The sequence below is a fragment of the Plasmodium gonderi genome, assembly GCF_002157705.1.
Source record: "Plasmodium gonderi DNA, contig: Chr08, whole genome shotgun sequence".
NCBI classification, from domain to species: Eukaryota; Apicomplexa; class Aconoidasida; order Haemosporida; family Plasmodiidae; genus Plasmodium; species Plasmodium gonderi.
In genome coordinates, this window is record NW_021628933.1 from 141682 (window position 1) to 159104 (window position 17423).

At 30.5% G+C, this 17423-nt stretch overlaps 3 protein-coding genes across 3 annotated transcripts; 1 reads left to right on the top strand and 2 right to left on the bottom strand.

Annotated features, from left to right (window-relative positions):
* Nucleotides 1-413: 413 nt before the first annotated feature.
* PGO_080250 (hypothetical protein, conserved) lies at nt 414-4619 on the bottom strand (the record flags this gene model as incomplete). The annotated part of the gene is made up of 1 exon (XM_028687249.1): nt 414-4619. One exon carries the CDS (start codon nt 4617-4619, stop codon nt 414-416), a length of 4206 nt encoding a protein of 1401 aa, XP_028543050.1.
* A 4478-nt stretch (nt 4620-9097) lies between these two features.
* On the bottom strand, nt 9098-12982 carry PGO_080260 (U5 small nuclear ribonuclear protein; the record flags this gene model as incomplete). The annotated part of the gene is made up of 1 exon (XM_028687250.1): nt 9098-12982. The coding sequence occupies one exon, from the start codon at nt 12980-12982 to the stop codon at nt 9098-9100; it is 3885 nt and encodes a 1294-aa protein (XP_028543051.1).
* Nucleotides 12983-16167: 3185 nt separating this feature from the next.
* On the top strand, nt 16168-17155 carry PGO_080270 (hypothetical protein, conserved; the record flags this gene model as incomplete). The annotated part of the gene is made up of 2 exons (XM_028687251.1): nt 16168-16559; nt 16762-17155. 2 exons carry the CDS (start codon nt 16168-16170, stop codon nt 17153-17155), a joined length of 786 nt encoding a protein of 261 aa, XP_028543052.1.
* Between the last annotated feature and the right edge of the window lie 268 nt (nt 17156-17423).

Genomic DNA, 17423 nt, shown 5'->3' on the forward strand with positions numbered 1-17423 from the left:
TCATATATAAAACTTAAGGTAAAAAAAAAAAAAAATTTAAATAAATTGATAAAAGCGTTATTTTAATTTTGGGGATTTTTCTTTTTTTTTTAAGGCGTTAGTTTAAAATTTGTAAAGAGTAGTGGGGGTATAAAACAAATTAAACGTTTTTAAATACGTTTTATTTGTGTTTATTCACTTTTTCTATATTTTAACACTGTCGAACGTGTGTACATAAATATAGGCGAGTGTTGGTGTCACCCTAAATTATTGTTTTACGTTGTAAGTTAAAAATTACGTTTAAAATGGTTCTAAAAATAAAAAGGGTTAACATTTTCATGCATGCACATAGTGACCAATTACTTGGTGTTAAGATTAACATAAAAAAAAAAAAAAAAAAAAAAAAAAAAAATTTCAAATGACGAAAAAATTCTCTACGTATTGTTGGACGAACAAATATTCATGTAAGCAGTGGTTTTATCAAGCCCTATGTAATGAATTTTTTGTTCTAAAAATTTATCCGCTGCTTTCAAATCTGAAACTAGGTCATACACATTAGTGTGTTTCTCCAACTGAGTAATCAAACTTAAGTGGTCTCTCCATGTATTTATCGCATTGCATAAATCAATTATTGGGTTTAGAAAGCTGGGAAATTTTTTCCTCACAGCTTTTTCGAATTCATTAAAATTATTTTCTGAATTATCCGACAATTTAGTGTAATAATTATTCCCCTTTTCTTCTCCTTCATGATCTTCATATTCACAACTGTCATTTGTAGGCGTATCATTTTCAAGGTCTTCTTCCCTGTTCTTCATTTGTATACTACTCATCCCATTGCTGTTGTAGTGAAGAGAACCACTTTTTCCGTCCTCGTTTTGACTCCTTTCCTCCCTTCCGTTGTCCCTATCTATCTGAACATTCATATCATCAGGATGAGCATCCCCCACAGTGTTATCAACCTCACAATGGCTATCCTCGTGTGATTGTTTATTACATATATTATTTTCCTTCCATTTTTTAAGATTCCATTCTTCTTCTTCTTCTTGTTCACTTGTCATATCTCGATCAATTTTTGTGAAACTTTTTTTTAATTCTAGTACGTCCATTTTTTCAACTTGCTCATTTTTACGTACGCTTGCATTTTCAGATAAACTTGAAGAATTTTCCAAAATCTTTTCATTTTTTTCTTTTGGATGAAATATATCTCTTTTCGATTTATTATCCTTTTCCATGTGTTCAATTATATGGTTATTACCATTTGTCCTTTCGTTATTATGCGTTCTATTTGTATCTTCCCACTTTTGTATCTTATCCGATGTTGTTGTTTCACTTTCACTTGTAGTACCATGGGGACCTTGATGATGGAAAGTTTTTTTTTTTTCTGCACTTTTTAAATCGTCAAAATTGAATAACAAAAAATATTTTGTTAAAACTCCCATAAGATGGTGCGTTACAAAAAAACCTGAAATATTTGGGTCATTGGGGTTGTACAGATTTTCTGGAAGAAGATGTATTAAATCCATATTCGTTATAAGAACATTAGCAACACATGCTTGAAGTAATTGCCTTAACGTTTTTTTTATAACTTTTACCACAGCAAAAAAGGCACATAAATCAAAGTCTATTAATCCATCATATGTTTTATATTTATCTACATTTATATTATATAAAGAATATAATCGAGACAATAGAATAACACTTTTCTTATCTTGTTCTTCTAAATGTTTACAATTCATAACTGAAGCATAGGCATTCTTTGGGTACGATTTCCCATTCGCAGGTAACAATGGTTCATTCGTTAAAAATCCAAATTTCAATAATTCAAAAATTATTAAAATATTGTTATCTATATTTTTATTTTTTACTTCTGAGAGTAAGAGTCCAAAAATTGTAACTCCACAATTTTTCGTGAAAATTCCTAAATTCTCCAAAAACATATAATAAACGAGACAAAGAAAACTTTCAAAATTTTGATTATTCACCTTCAACATATTTTTATAATAATCGTTATAATGCTTGATCATTTTATCTGAATTTGATTCACCATTCACGACTTGTTTAGCACTAACAAAATTTTTTGCATCTGGTTCCTTTTCATCATCCGACACCTTGTCCTCATTCTCAATGTCTGCTATAATTTCCTCTTCTGAACTTTCTGTTCCTTCTGTAGATAGACTCATCATCACATGCTCTGGTGATTTCTCTCTTCCATTATCACTTTCTTTGAAACTCTCACTATCACTCCTTTTGACAATGTCGCTACTGCCCACTTTGACAATGTCGCTACTGCCCACCTTGACATTTCTTCCCTGTTTTCTCTTACACACGAGAGATAAGCTCCTACTCTCTGAATACAAATGCCATCTCAATATGAACTGCAAATCGACCTTACTAATGTTCTGCCTTTTTATTTCTTCACTCACGTTTTCTTTGTTGATATCCCACAAAAATGAATCAACTAGGTTCACATCTAGATAGGCAAAATTGTCCTTTTCTTCCCGAATATTATTAACATAATATCCATAATCAAAAAATTTTATTTTTCTTTTATAAAAAAATGGGTTCAATTTTACTGAAATCAGGCCTAATATTCTACATCTATATTCTCTTAAATCTATTAATGAATCTCGATATTCAAATGAATCGATTATTGGATGAGTATAGTCTATCCATTCTCCTAATGCCAAAACGCATACAATTTTTTTACTTAAAAGCCCAATGGACATAAGGTAATAGATGCTTGTTGGGAATTTAGCTCCAACCACTTTTAGGTAGTTGTGTGGACCTGCATGTTCAAAGTTACAAATATTTTCTTTTTCGAATTCTACATTTGCATCCTCGCCCTTTTCATCCTCATTTGCATCCTCCGCCTTTTCATCTTCATTTGCATCCTCTGCCTTTTCTTTCCTTTTTCGATTATTTTCTGAAATTACATCTTCCTCATTATGAAGAAAATCAATATTTGTCCGTTCAAATCTTTTAGTGATAACATCTCCATTATTCTGTATGTCATCATTATGGCTTGAGTTGAAACTTCTGATATGATTCTTAGCTGTGTTACTATTCTTGTTAATTTTCGAATCCAGAGAATCATGTGATTCTGTAATTAGCACATCTTCTCTCTCTTTGCTCTTTGTCCTCTTCACACGTTCACTAGTATTCATAACTTCTTCCCTTATCTTTTTATCTGTACACACATCTTCATTACGTGTGTCATCATCATAGGAGGGGGAGGAGGCGTCTCTTTCTTGCATTCGTGAACTTGGTTCACTTTTGTCTCTACCCTTTTGCTTAGCATATTCCTTTCCACAATTTTTAGATGCATTTGTATCTCTCCCTTGGCACGCATCGTTTGATGTTCCACCGTTTGATTTTCCCCCGTTTGATGTTCCACCACTTGGAACCATCCCATGATTTTCCTTTTCCACTTTATTTTTCGATTTATATTGGATATAATTCCCACTTGGATCGTTATGCAAATGTTCTGAATCATTATTCAAACAATTTGGATCATTTTTCTGAATATTTTCACCCTTATTCATGTTTGACCATTCGACATGCCTCTGATCCTTCTCTTCATCTTCTTTGTTCCCATCAATTCGAATACTACCTCTATGGCCACTAAAATCTGCAATGTTATTATTAACAGGTTCCTTATGATCACTACTAGCTATTCTACATCTATCTAAAGGATTCCCCATAATGGAATCACTTTTGAACCCATTTTCAGGAGAATTCAATTCGTATGAGAAAAAATTAACTTCTCCACTGCATAACAATACAATTGGAAATTTCAAAAGTGTTTTGCACACAAAATATGCTTCAATGTGATTAAAACCAGTTTCATCATTTGGAATGTGTTCTAAGTAACTTATCAAAGATGACTGTTTTATAAACTCAATGGATGTCTCAAAATTAAATTCATTTCTTCCATAATTGAAATGAGATAGTGTTAAATACGGAAAAGTTAAACAATATTCCGTACCTGCCAATAAACATGCATCCATAAACTGTTCATTAGTTATATTCCACATATTCAGTAAAAATAATAAATCTACCCATTCAAAATAATTTTCATCCCATTGAAAATTTACGATCACTTTAGATACATTCTGTAAAATTATAGTTGGAGGCCCATACACTAAATCTATCATATTAATGTGGAAAAAATATGACAACTGTGATATTGCTAAATATGGAGCATACATACATTTAAATCCCTTATTTTTTAAATAGTGAAATAATAAAAATGTTACATCTGAATTACATATATTCGGTATTCTAGAAAAATTTGAATAAGATAATTTCTCTTCATTATTTACATAATGTGCCCACCCTTCTTCCATAATATGATGAACCGGTGCTGAAAATAATGTATGAGCTCTAGGAGTTATTCCATCAAATACAAATATCACATCTATATTTAAATTCTTAAATTTTTCACATTCCTTATCAATTAAGTGGTATATGCATGGTGATATACATCCAGATACATCACTTAAAATGTCTTTCAATTCATTTGATGTTCTTAAAAAATATAAGGCATCTATTCCTAATGTTAAATTTTTTATTTCATCTAATGCACTCTTTTTTAACAACTTGTGTTCTGTTAAATAACTCTGTAAACGTCTCACCCTCATCTTTTCCCTTCTCGTGCTTTTATTAACTTGAATTTTCTTATATATTTTACGTTTCTCCTTGCTAATATGTTTCTTCCTTTAAACGGTTTCTTTTGTTTGTAATGGATTTTATATTATTTACTCTTCTTTGCTTTTGCATTACTTTGCTTCTCCCCAGTACTGCAACTTGGAGTAAGCTGCTGAACTCTTGGCTTAAATTTTTTTTTGGGTGCTTTCGGATTGCTCGAAACTTGTCCTCAATATGGGAGTTCGTTAGATGAGTGTATACATATGTATATACACATACATACATATATAATTGTGTATGTATATATGCACATGCATATGTTTACAGCACATGTCCGCACTCCTTGGGAGTAGCTCACCACTGTTCAATTGTAACCCAACGTGCACACTTTAGAAAGGTCAAAAAGATGAATTTTTACCCTACATGGTAAAGCAGTACCATGTACAGGTGAAAATATTCTCATTAAGTTTACTTCTCCAAATGGCACGTTAAATGAATTTAAAAAAAAAAAAAAAAAAAAAAAAAAAAGGAGATATTGGGTTGGGGATGCGGGTAGAAGGGAATTTTGTCTACATTGCTTGGCTATATATATATGTAAAAAGTTTTTAAGCCAATATTATTTATTCACCTACTTGGATAAAAAAAAAATGTGCATATATTTATGCCATTCAACAACATATTCTAATTTGCATGTACGTGTAAATGTATATATATATATATATATATATAAGCCTATATATTCACAAACATATATGTGTGTGTACGTGCTTTAAACAAAAAAAAAAACTGTACATATTTTTTGCAACCAATATATTTATGCAACTAGGATGATAAGACTAGTGTATAGAAAAAAAATCTCCTATTAGAAATAATTATTTCTTTTATAAGTGAATAAAAAAAAAAAAAAAAAAAAAATTCTCCATAGCGGGTATTTTTCTCCTAAAAAATTACTCTTATATATGTTAGCGTGTGTTACATAACAATGATGTCGTAGCAGAACAATCAGTTGCAGGTACTCCAACTTTAGTATATTAAAACACGTATAAACAGAAGTGTAAGGTTTATTCACACAAATTCGATTATATATGTATCCACGCATGGTACGCATAAATACCATTGTCTCTTATTCTCATTTTACAAATTGTATAATTTGTCCTTACTCATGTGTGTGGGATGATACAATCCATGAATAAAAAAAAAAAATAAAATAGTAATATAAAATAGTAAAATAAAATAATAATATAAAAAAAAATCGTTAGTAAAAATAGATCGCAAACATGGGCAACAAAAATGAATAGCAAAGATGTGGACGAAAAAAATGGTGAACTTTTAAACACAAAATAAAAAAAAAAAAAATAAAGAACACAAGCTTATGTATACAAGCCTATGTATGCAAACCTATGTATACAAGCCGATGTATAGAAGCCTACGTACACAAACCTGTGTATAAATGCAAAATAAAATTTCCTACTTAAACTAAAATTGATAAATGTAGGTTGTGAAAATAGTGATAAAAATTAAACCAAGCGTTGGTTAGTGCATATCTACAATACTCGTAAAAAGGAATATTAAAAAAAAAAAAAAAAAAAAAAACTTGTGCATGCTAATTTAAAATGGAATTACAAGAATAAATGTAAAACATGTGCAAAAAAAATTTCCAAAATTTAGGAGTAATTTAACGAGAACGCGCTAAGACGTACCAAAATGTTTGTCGAAAAGGGTTCCCAAAATTTACCACAAATATAAGTACACAAATATGTACACTTAATTATACATAAATAAATATCTACACTCAAATATGCATAAACAAATATGTACACTCAAAGATGCATAAACAAACTTGTACACTTAAATGGGCATACATAAATACACTTACGCAAGAATTTGACAAATACTCATATACATAGGGTAAGTTCAACTTATATTTTGTGCAGCCCCGCACACTCCATTGGTAGAATAGAACATACATGCACTCTTCTTCAATAAAAATGTACACATGTATAAAAGGCATTCCTATTTTTAAAATAAAATACGTTATTCAAATATCCATGCATATATGAATATATTCTTTTTTTTTTTTTTCAAGTGGTGTTCATTTTGTTTACCAATTTTTACCTATCACCCTTGTTATAATTAAAATTTTGTCCCTCCTTCAATAAACACGGTGGTTACATGTATTTAAAAAAAAAAAATAAATAAATAATAATTATTACTACAATTATAAGAATGTTAAAATTAGTAACATTCTCATATTTTATTTTACTTTTCTTTTTTTTCTTTTCTTTGTCCCCATCGTGAGATCATCAATTATAAACTTTAATTTCAGTCCACTTATAAGAGTAGTACATACTACATTTCCTTTCCCTTCAAAATAGCAAAAAAAAAAAAAAAAAAAAAACCAATAGACCAAAAAGTGACCAATGGATAAAATGATTAAAATACCAGAACTGCTATAATGTAAAATAATATAAAAAAAAAAAAAAAAAAAAAAAAAAAAAACATCTATATTTTTTTAAGCAACAATTTCTCACCTTTTTACACAACATTTTTTTTTCTTTTCTTTTTTTTTTTTTTTTTCTTGGCGTACAGCTACGCTTCTACAAAAGTTGAACACAAGCAAGGACATAAAAAAAAATAAAATAAAAAATAACACATCATTGGATTCTCAAAAGCTTTTGCATGATGATGGACGTGGCAGCACTAAGGTAAAATATCCGCCGTTTTTAAAAATTTTTATGTATTGCATAGATTAAAAAAAAAAAAAAAAAAAAGGAAAATTTAAAAATTGAACACATAAATATACATCAAGTGTGAAGGATAAAATGAAAAATATGCTTGATTTTTCCCAACCCCCAAAAAAAGGGTTTATGGCATTTCTCTAAAGGACCAAAAATACAATACATTTTTTTTTTTTTTTTTTCTCATTTTGTATGTACATGGATACACATTGAATTCCCATATAACTCGTTTGCACATAAATAATCCTTTTGTAGAAGCAGCTAAATCTTCTGCATATTCAGAGCATCCAAAATTCATAGATTTTATGTGTACACACTGCTGTTAAAACTAGCATATGCCACATTATAACACATTTCTATTTCTACCTAAGAAAGCGCAATATTCTAGCACCGGCACACACACACACATATGCACACGTGTAAATATTCACATTTATTAAAGCTGAAAATAAAAAAAATAAAATGAAATGTGCCCAAGGATACAGTACAAAAATGTAAAAATTAAAATTTTCCCAGTTTACCTTATATGCCTTTTTCATTTTGTGTTATTTAAATAAACCCAATTATTTTAACGATTTAATTAGATATAGTAGCAAAGCGGTTTACTTTGTATATAGATTACGCATTCAGGATGACATTTTTCATTTTAAATGGTAATGCATTTTTTACATCAACTTTAAGAGTCCGTCCAAATAATCTGTAAAACGTCAGGAAATTATTATTTATGCAACATCATTACAACTTAATTTTTGTGTTTTCGTTCACCATTCCACATGCATGCGTATACACCCTCTTTGAAGAAAGTTTCTTATGTATCTCTTTTGCTGTAAACGGCTGCACAAGGAGACACATGCATTTTTTTTGAATACCAAAGCTTATCGTTTAACTTCACTTTACTCACACAAAGAATTGACTTTTTCATTTTTTTTAAAATTTAATAGCACATGTTTTTCTAAATTGGAGATCGATCCAATTAATTAGTCTACTGGGGGGAAAAGCAATTGTTATTCTATTTGGTGTACACCTTTTTAAGGGCAAAAATATAGAGCTCACCAAATTGGTTGTACTCTTTAGGCTTCTTTTTTTCTTACTGGCATGCTCAAATTATTTATGAGCTAGCTATATCTAGCTATGTTATCATATTTTTTTTTTTTTTTTTTTTTTTTTCAACAGGTAGCTAAAAATAATGTGCAACTTTAAATTGCTTGCACAGTTAATAAATTTTCTGCTATGTAGAAAATTAAATGTACTTGAAAAAAGATATACACATTTTCAAAATAAATAATTATATCGGTAAAATTAAAAAGTGGTATATGGGGATACTTTCAAAAAATTATCATCTTGCAATATTATATTCAAAAGGGTGGTGTTTTCTTTGAGGGATAAAACTAACGTGCAGTTAACCGGAAAGGAGGCTTTTAATTAGGTTAGGAAATGCAAAAAGGGGCGATAAAATTGTTATTTTTAATTAAAAATAAAATAATACGAAGAAGATAAAATTAAAATGGATAAAATATGATAAAAATATATAAAATAAAGTAGCTGGATAAAGCTGAATGGGCAGCACTCGCGCAAGCTGCTGAGAAAAAAAAAAAAAAAAAAAAAAAAAAAGGGATTACCACAGGAAAACGCATAACTGCGTATAAAACACATATGTAGTACATACACATATAGGCACGCATGGAGGGATATGTTATGTCTATTCCATTCTGTGAAGCAAAAACGATGAATATTTAAAAGTATTCTGCAAATTCATCCTTTATGTTTAGGAGCATTGGATCGTCAAAGAATCTATTTATCGTTACATCCTCTGTTAAGCCCTTTCTTCTTCTTGTTTTCAACAAGAACTCTCGCGCTAGATGCTGAATGGGGGCAGGTTCCAGAGGTCTGAGTATAACTGACTTGTCTAAAGGATCCCCTGGGACAATGTGCCAATGATCAAACATACTCAAGCAGAACGCCTGACCACTTGTGTGTGTTCTTAAGTCTGTTTCAAATCCGAAGGATTCTATTGCAGGTATGTATGCATGAACCATATATAAAGGAGTTCCTACTTTAGGGAAATCTTTCAATACATGTCCTCTTCTTCTTGACAATACATTGTACACAGAGGAAACAGAATCACCTGAACATATAATTTCAGTAAACAAAATAGGTTCTAATAATCGAGGAGTACCTAATAAAAAAGATGAATATATAGCTCTTCTTGTAGTAGGAATAATTTGTCCAGCTCCTCTATTAATTGGGTCCTCATCTATATCACCTCTTAAAATTTTCACCTTGACATTTTTCATACATTCTTCAATTAACGGTCCTTCTTTAGTGGCCCAAGAGAAACCTTGAATTATATTTTCCTTAATAGAATACAGATTCTCTTTATTTGTTTCTTTATATAATGAATCATCAACTAGTACATTTGGACTGTTATTTTCTGGTCCAAATGCCCAGATAGATCTTATAGATAAAATATCCCAGTTATGTTTATTCGTCAATAGTGAGATAACGTTCTTGTCAATATCATAATTTAGTGTGCTTTTCCTCTTCATCATCTCGGTATCTTTCTCAGAATGTTCCTCCTCCGTCTCATCATCAATTCCTTCTCCTTCCATGTCTGGGCTGATATCCCTATTTGTTAGTCCTCCTCCTGCTCCTCCACCTCGTCCCCCTAGACCTCTTTTCACTTCTCCATTTTCCCTACCCTGATCTTGCAATAAACAATCAATTGTATGTAAATACTCATCTAAGTTAACATTTTGATCGTCCTTATTCAGATGAACCAAACCTTGGACAATATCCTCCGCAAGTTCTTTCTGCATTGGTTCAGCTATCATATAAATTTTATTTTTTTTATTTGGAGTTTCAGCAAAACAGTTAAGAGCCGATGTTTCAATAATAGTTTCATTAAACTGAACTACAGGATCTGAAACTTTAATTTCAAGATCTCCATATAATTTTCTTAAATCATGTAAAATACAGTCAAGGTATAATTCTCCTGTTCCTAGTATTATGTGTTCCCCGGATTCCTCTACTTTTGTGCTTGAAAGAGGATAAGATTTGTCAATTTTTCTCAAGCCATCTAACATTTTAGGCAATTCGGATGGATTAATGGGTTCACATGCCACTTTAAAAACTGAATTAGCACAATTTATGTATCTGAATTTTCTATGTAGAGGATAGAATATTTCCGCTTCTGCCTCTTCGTCTTGCAGAAGAATCATCCTTTCTTCGTCCTTCAGATTATTTAGAAATGCAGATGTGTCTTTGCATTCTCCCCCATTTGTGCCCCTGTTTAATCGTGCACTCATTTTTTCATTCATTTTTTCACCCATTTTTTCACCCATTTTTTCACCCATTTTTTCACCCATTTTTGCACCCATTTTTGCACCCCTTTCTCGTCCGTTTTTCCTCCTCTTCACATTCGTAATGGTGCACGTTTTGTTGATGCATATGTCAACACCACCAACAAGCACAAAGTTTCCTGCAGGAACCTCATTCACTTCCACTCTATATCTTCCTTCATACACCCAGAGATGTGTCACAACACGTGTTATCATATCCTCATCATCACTTGGACTATATCCCTCTCCCAATATACGAACCGTTTGTCCTTTTCTGATAGTGCCACACATGACTCGACCAAATAGATCTAGAATCAAGCATTCGGGTCTGTGATAATTTTTAATTATATAAATCATTAAATTATCTGTTTTGTCCCCCTTGACACATCTCATCATGTCGTAACATAATTTCGTTTTTAATGAGCCTGAATATATTTGCCTGGTTTTGTTCTTTGCATTTTCCAAAGGGGAAGGGCAATTGTCCAAGATGACATCTACAAATGCAGTAGTGTCTTGAAATATCATTCTGTTAATTTTTTTCAATAAATATTTGTTATTAAATAGGTAATCATTTTTTTTTAAAGTGATATTAAAATTCTTCAAAAATGGGATCAAAAATTCTTTTTCTTCTGAACATACATATCCAAAAATTTTATAAATTGGATTCAAAATAAATTCAACAAATGATCTTTTCTGACTTCCATATGTAGGAGACGAAACAAAGGAAAAATCCTTCTCATTAAAATATACATCTCCCCAAAGATATTGAGAAAATTCATCAATATCAATATTATATGCACTGTATAAATTACAATAAATTTTACTAAAAGATTTTAATGTAAAAAAAACTCCATATATGCTAGATGCAAAGAGGACATTGTTTTTCAAAGGAGATAATAAATATCCTTTCTTTTCCTTTGGACTTTTATTTAACAAGTCACAAAATGTTTCGATTTTTTTATTTATTTCTTCTATTGTGTAATTAATTTTATGATAAGCATCATTAGGTGGCAAACGTAAATCCATGATTAACTTGTCTATACAATTTAAAATTAAAACCATCTTAACATTTTCATATATACATGCTTTTATCACATTTTCTGTCACATACATACACCCATCTATAACATCAACCACTAAACAACAACATTCGCAGATATTCAAAGCGCAAAGAAATTCATCAAAAAAGTTTACGTGTCCTGGAGTGTCCATAATATTGAATATATAAGACTTATATTTCAAGTTATTTTTCTTCTTATTTAATAAAATATTACTTGGAATATGCTCATAAATTTTATTCTGCAAAATCAGTGATATTGGAATTGCCTTCATAGATAACCCTCTTGCTTGTTCATCAAGTCTGGTATCTGTGTAATTTATTAAATAATCAATTTTTTTCGTGTTAAATGGGTTCACCATAGATGTACTACTACTATTACAATTATTATTATTATTCCCTTTTAGATTCTGTTTTTTTATTACTATACCTTCCATTTCATCGTTTACATGAAAAAAACTTACAGTGCTACTACTGCCATTACCACCACTAGTGTTACTACTACTTGTTATCTTTGTTCTATTTCCTTTTTTATCACGTGTATATTCTATTATTCTATCTATAATGGTCGTTTTCCCGTGATGAAAATGCCCCGCTATGCAAATATTTTTTATAAATTCTGTATTGTGCATTAATTCAGACATATATTTAAAACTGAAGGTATTGTTAGGTAGACTCGTTTCTACCAAATCGAAGTTTTTGCGATTCGCTTCTACATCTAATTTTTTAATAAAACTAATACGTTCTACATTTGTGTTTATCTTATTAATTGTAGACTCTTCGATATCTTGTGTATCCTCCTGTTCAACAAAAACTTCTACTCCTTCAAACGCTTTTTGAAGTTCATCCAAATTTTCATCAGGTTGTTTATTTATTTCGCTTACACTTCCTTCTTCTTCACTCTCATTATCACTTCCTCTTATGCTTTCCCCCTTACTCCCCACGTGGTTATTACCACTTTTTTTTCTACTTTTCTTTACTTTTCTGTACTTATCATCACTTCCTTCGTCACTTTCTTCATCACTTTCTTCATCACTTTCTTCGTCACTTTCTTCACCACTTTCTTCACCACTTCCATCATCACTTCCTTCATCATCGGGACTCTCCCCATCATTCCTCATCTCGTCTTCTTCACCATCACCATCAGAGTAATCCCCTTCACTATCTATGTCTTCTCCTATATAATTTCCAAATTCATCATACAAATTATTTTTAGATTCCATGATTTTCACTTTTGCTCTCGTCAAAGAAATATATGCACAAACCTTGCAAGAATTGCTGTGTCCTCGACAAGGTTTAATTTGGACCTTTTTTCTCCTGCTCCTCTAGCTGATTTTTACACACAAGCATGCATGCATACATAAATGTGCACATATATATATATATATACATACATACAAGTGTGTGTAGTGTAAATCCTCATTAATGGCAATTCCCAATCATCCCTAGCATGTAAAACAGGATAAGGTATATATACCAACGAACCAAGCCCGTTCTCTCCTCTCACCTTACTTTGCTTTCATCAGCTTTTTTTTGCTTCTCTTTCTTTAACAATTTGGATTTCTAGTAGTGCTCTCTTTTATTAACTTACTCTCTCTATTCGATTACTTTTATTTTTATTTTATTATTTTATTTACTTTATTTATTTTTTTTTTTTTTTGTTCTCCCTCTAATTAATATATTGCTTCTTTTCTTTTCTGTTTCTTCACTTCACAGTTTGCACAATTGTATTTGTTTTGGGGTATGTTGTCCCCTAAACGTTCTTCCTTATTTGATTTTGCTTCTATTTTTTTATGAACAAATTTGAGTCAATTTTGAATCAAATTTGTTAGGTTTTTTTTATTTCTACGTTATGTTTTTTTTTTTTTTTTTTTCCCCTTTTTCTTCTAATAATAAATCGTTTCATCTGGGATTGTAATAATAAACAATGGTTATCTTTGGAACCTTATAAGAATGTTATCATTTCTTCTAACCGATTCGACAATTTGGTGGTTCGTTACTTGGATGGTATAGTATATTCCCTTTCTTTTTTATGACAAATCCGATTTTTCGTTTTTTTTTTTCCCTTTATTTTTACTGATCCTTATTCGGACTTTTTTTTTCGTTTTTTTTTTTTTTTTTTTTTTCTTGTTACTTTCTTTTGCCCGACATATTTTTTGCACAACGTGTATTTTATAACCAAATTTCTGTGGCGCTGTATTTTTTTTTTCTATTTTTTTATTTGTAGCTTTATTTAAAGAATAACTTTATGGGGAAATTGCACAAATTTCTCTTTTAACTTTCAGCGAAGAAAAATTCATTCTTTCTTTCCCCCATTAATTTTCAGCTCTTTTTTTCTATTCTCACTTGTACGCATACTTGTACTCTTATTCGTGTTTGTATTTATATTCATATCCTTACTCTTATTCCTTATACCTCAGCAAAATATGTTTATATACAGTATGCGCACAACTGGGTAGGGGAGGAGGAGAGCAATGTAACATATCCCACTATAAAATAGAATTTCCACAAAATGACCCAAGAGAGAAAACTTATTTTAAACCAAGGGAATTATAAAAATACTTTGGAAACTTATAATTTTCCAATCATTATCATAAAGGGAGAATTTTTATTTTATTACTTTTTTATTTTATTATTTTGTTATTTTGTTATTTTATTTTATTACTTTTTTATTTTATTATTTTGTTATTTTGTTATTTTATTTTATTACTTTTTTATTTTGTTATTTTATTTTATTACTTTTTTATTTTATTATTTTATTATTATTTTTTTTTAAATTTTTTTTATTATTATTTAATCACAACGAAGTTCAATCACGTCTTGATAAGGTGTAAAAAAAAATCCAAATATGAACTAAAATCCCTACCTCTTGCCCTTGGAACCATGTAACCACATATAGTTACACACACGTCTTTATATATATTGTGTGTGTACACCATGTGTAGAAGTGCTTGTCCATTTAATACCACGCAATGGTTCCAGATCTTGTAGAATATACCTCTCTTCTCCTGACAGTATTAACATATTTCTTCTCATTTTTTATGAAACCTTTAAAGTAATGCAGAAATAACGCATAATATCTCTCCGTTTTTGTTAAAAAGGGTAAAATCATAATACATCCTCTGAGTTAGTTATTGCAAGTCCATGGTTTATTGTCTCATTTTTGTTTTATATAATTAGAGAACTTAAAATACTTGGATTTGTCATATTCCATATGCTGATTGGGGGCGGGATATAAACCTGTGATAAGATTTCAAAACAGTTAATATTAATCATGTGCCCTTAATACATGGTATAATGAAGCGACATTCTGCCTTATATCCACATAACTTATTTTTGACATTTCTAATAACAAATTGTGTGAAATAAAATTTACATATTTGGTTAAAATGAAATAAAATAACAGCAGATGGGAAATTTAAAGGATGCATTTCCAAATGGGTATATCCCTACGCCCACTTTTTCCATCTTTCAATGTTACTATCTCTATTTAAGTTCATGTATGGGAACTCGTGTAAAATATACGTCTCTCCTGTGTTTTTGCCCCTTCGCTCCTTCTTGGAGAGGTTATATTTAACTACTGTAAAATTTAAAAAGTATTAAAAGATAGATATTTAGAAGGTATCAAACATAACCATATACATCTACACTCTTAGTCCTTGTACATGCCTTTTTTTTTTTTTTTTTTTTTTTCTTTTTTTTGGACAGCTAATTTTGTACCTTTTGGACGAGTGGCATATACCATGAAGTAAAATTTAAAAAAAAAAAAAAAAAAAAAAAAAAGGTTATCCGTGTACTGTTTTTCACCTTCTGCACCTACTTTAACTCTCTACATGTACTTTTTGCACACCTAATTTTTTTTTTTTTTTTTTTCTCCACTTTAAATAAATTAAAATCGGTACAGGCATATAAGAGGTGTAAAAAAAAAAAAAAATAAATAAAATATAATAAAATAATAATAATATAATAAAACTAACAGCTCTATTTAGTAGCAGTATCGCTCTACTTCTGCTAATAGGTGAAGTTGGGAGAGTAAGTTCACTCAACGGTGCTATGAATTAACATGGAGTAAAATTGAAAGTCCAGGAACTTTTAACTGATCTCGTGCTAAGACTTTTATGAAAAAAGAAGATTACATAATAAACAAATTGGGCATTCATGAGAAGGCATAATAACACCAGTGTCATTTCCTAACTTTGAAAGCAGAATGATCGAAATTGCAGAAGAGGGGAAAATAAAGCACATATGCATGAATAGGCACTTACATGATTACACACGTGAATGAATAGACACTTGCATGAATAAACACTTGCATGAATAAACACGTGAATGAATAAACACTTGCATGATCGCATGAGTACAAACTTGTACACTCATCACGTGTGTGCGGAGGCCCCCCCCCCCCAAGATGAATCCAAGTGACGAAATAGAACCCATGAAGATAAAGAAAATGAGAAAGGATTTCATCAAATGTATAATGAAAGATGAGGAATATAAAAAAAAAGATGAGAAAAAAAAAGAAATTGTGAAATACTGTAAAAGTTACAAAGACTTCTGCAACATCGTAAGCTCAGTAAATATGAAACCAATTAAGACATATGAAGAGAAGGTCTCCTATGAAGACTATATAAACATGAAATTCCCTGTATCTACATTTAAAATGGAATATATTAAGAAAAAAAACGCAAAAAATAGATATTTTTTACTACCTGATCAATCCCAGATTAATAACCAGATGGAAAAATCGCTACCTCAGGAAATTCAGGCCTACAAATCCAAACAAAAGATTCACCAATTCTTGTAAAATTTCCTTACCTCGTGAATAAACCTATGATACACATGTCTTCATCATGTGTATGTCTACATGTTGCACAAATAATCATAATAATTTTCTATGCCACGTCCCCTTAACAGACAATATGGCTTTAAACGCCATTTGCTCTTATCAATTACATCCACATCCACATACACACACACACACATATATACACAAACTTCTTAGAAACGTACTATGGAACCACCAAAAAGATTATGGCAAATTCATAAAGTCCAATTACAACTCCGATGAATTGACCGAACTACTGTGTCTTATGAGTAGAAACTGGGATGACCTGTTCGATATCAAGATTCAAGAAGAAGACTTGGCATCATTTACTTCACAATTGAAACTTCCTAACTTAGTGAATTTTCTTACTCACATGGTGAAACATTGGGAAATGGAAGGGCTTTCCTTCTACTTCACACAAGAAGAATTGAAAGACATCAATGTAAACCTCCAAGATGTAATTCATAAAATTGAAAAAAAAATCTCTTCATACAGTTATGATAATCATCAGAAATGTGAAGAGACAATTAAAATGATAAATTACCTTAAGGCATATTCATTTTTAAACTAACTAAAGGACTGATCAACCAAAACAATCCATTATATGCATCTTTCCCACAGCAGACATATAAGAACCGTGGTCTCCTCTCTCATATATGAATATATCTCTTTCGGTCAGAATTTAGCACCCCTCAAAAAGGGGTAGGAGGTAAGGTTAAAATATGTTGAAAATTGTTCACATCACACAACTTTGCAACTTATCTAAGGGATTTTTTTTTTTTTTTTCTTTCTTTTCACTTCTCATTTGCGCCCTATCCTAAATATACCACCAATGGGAT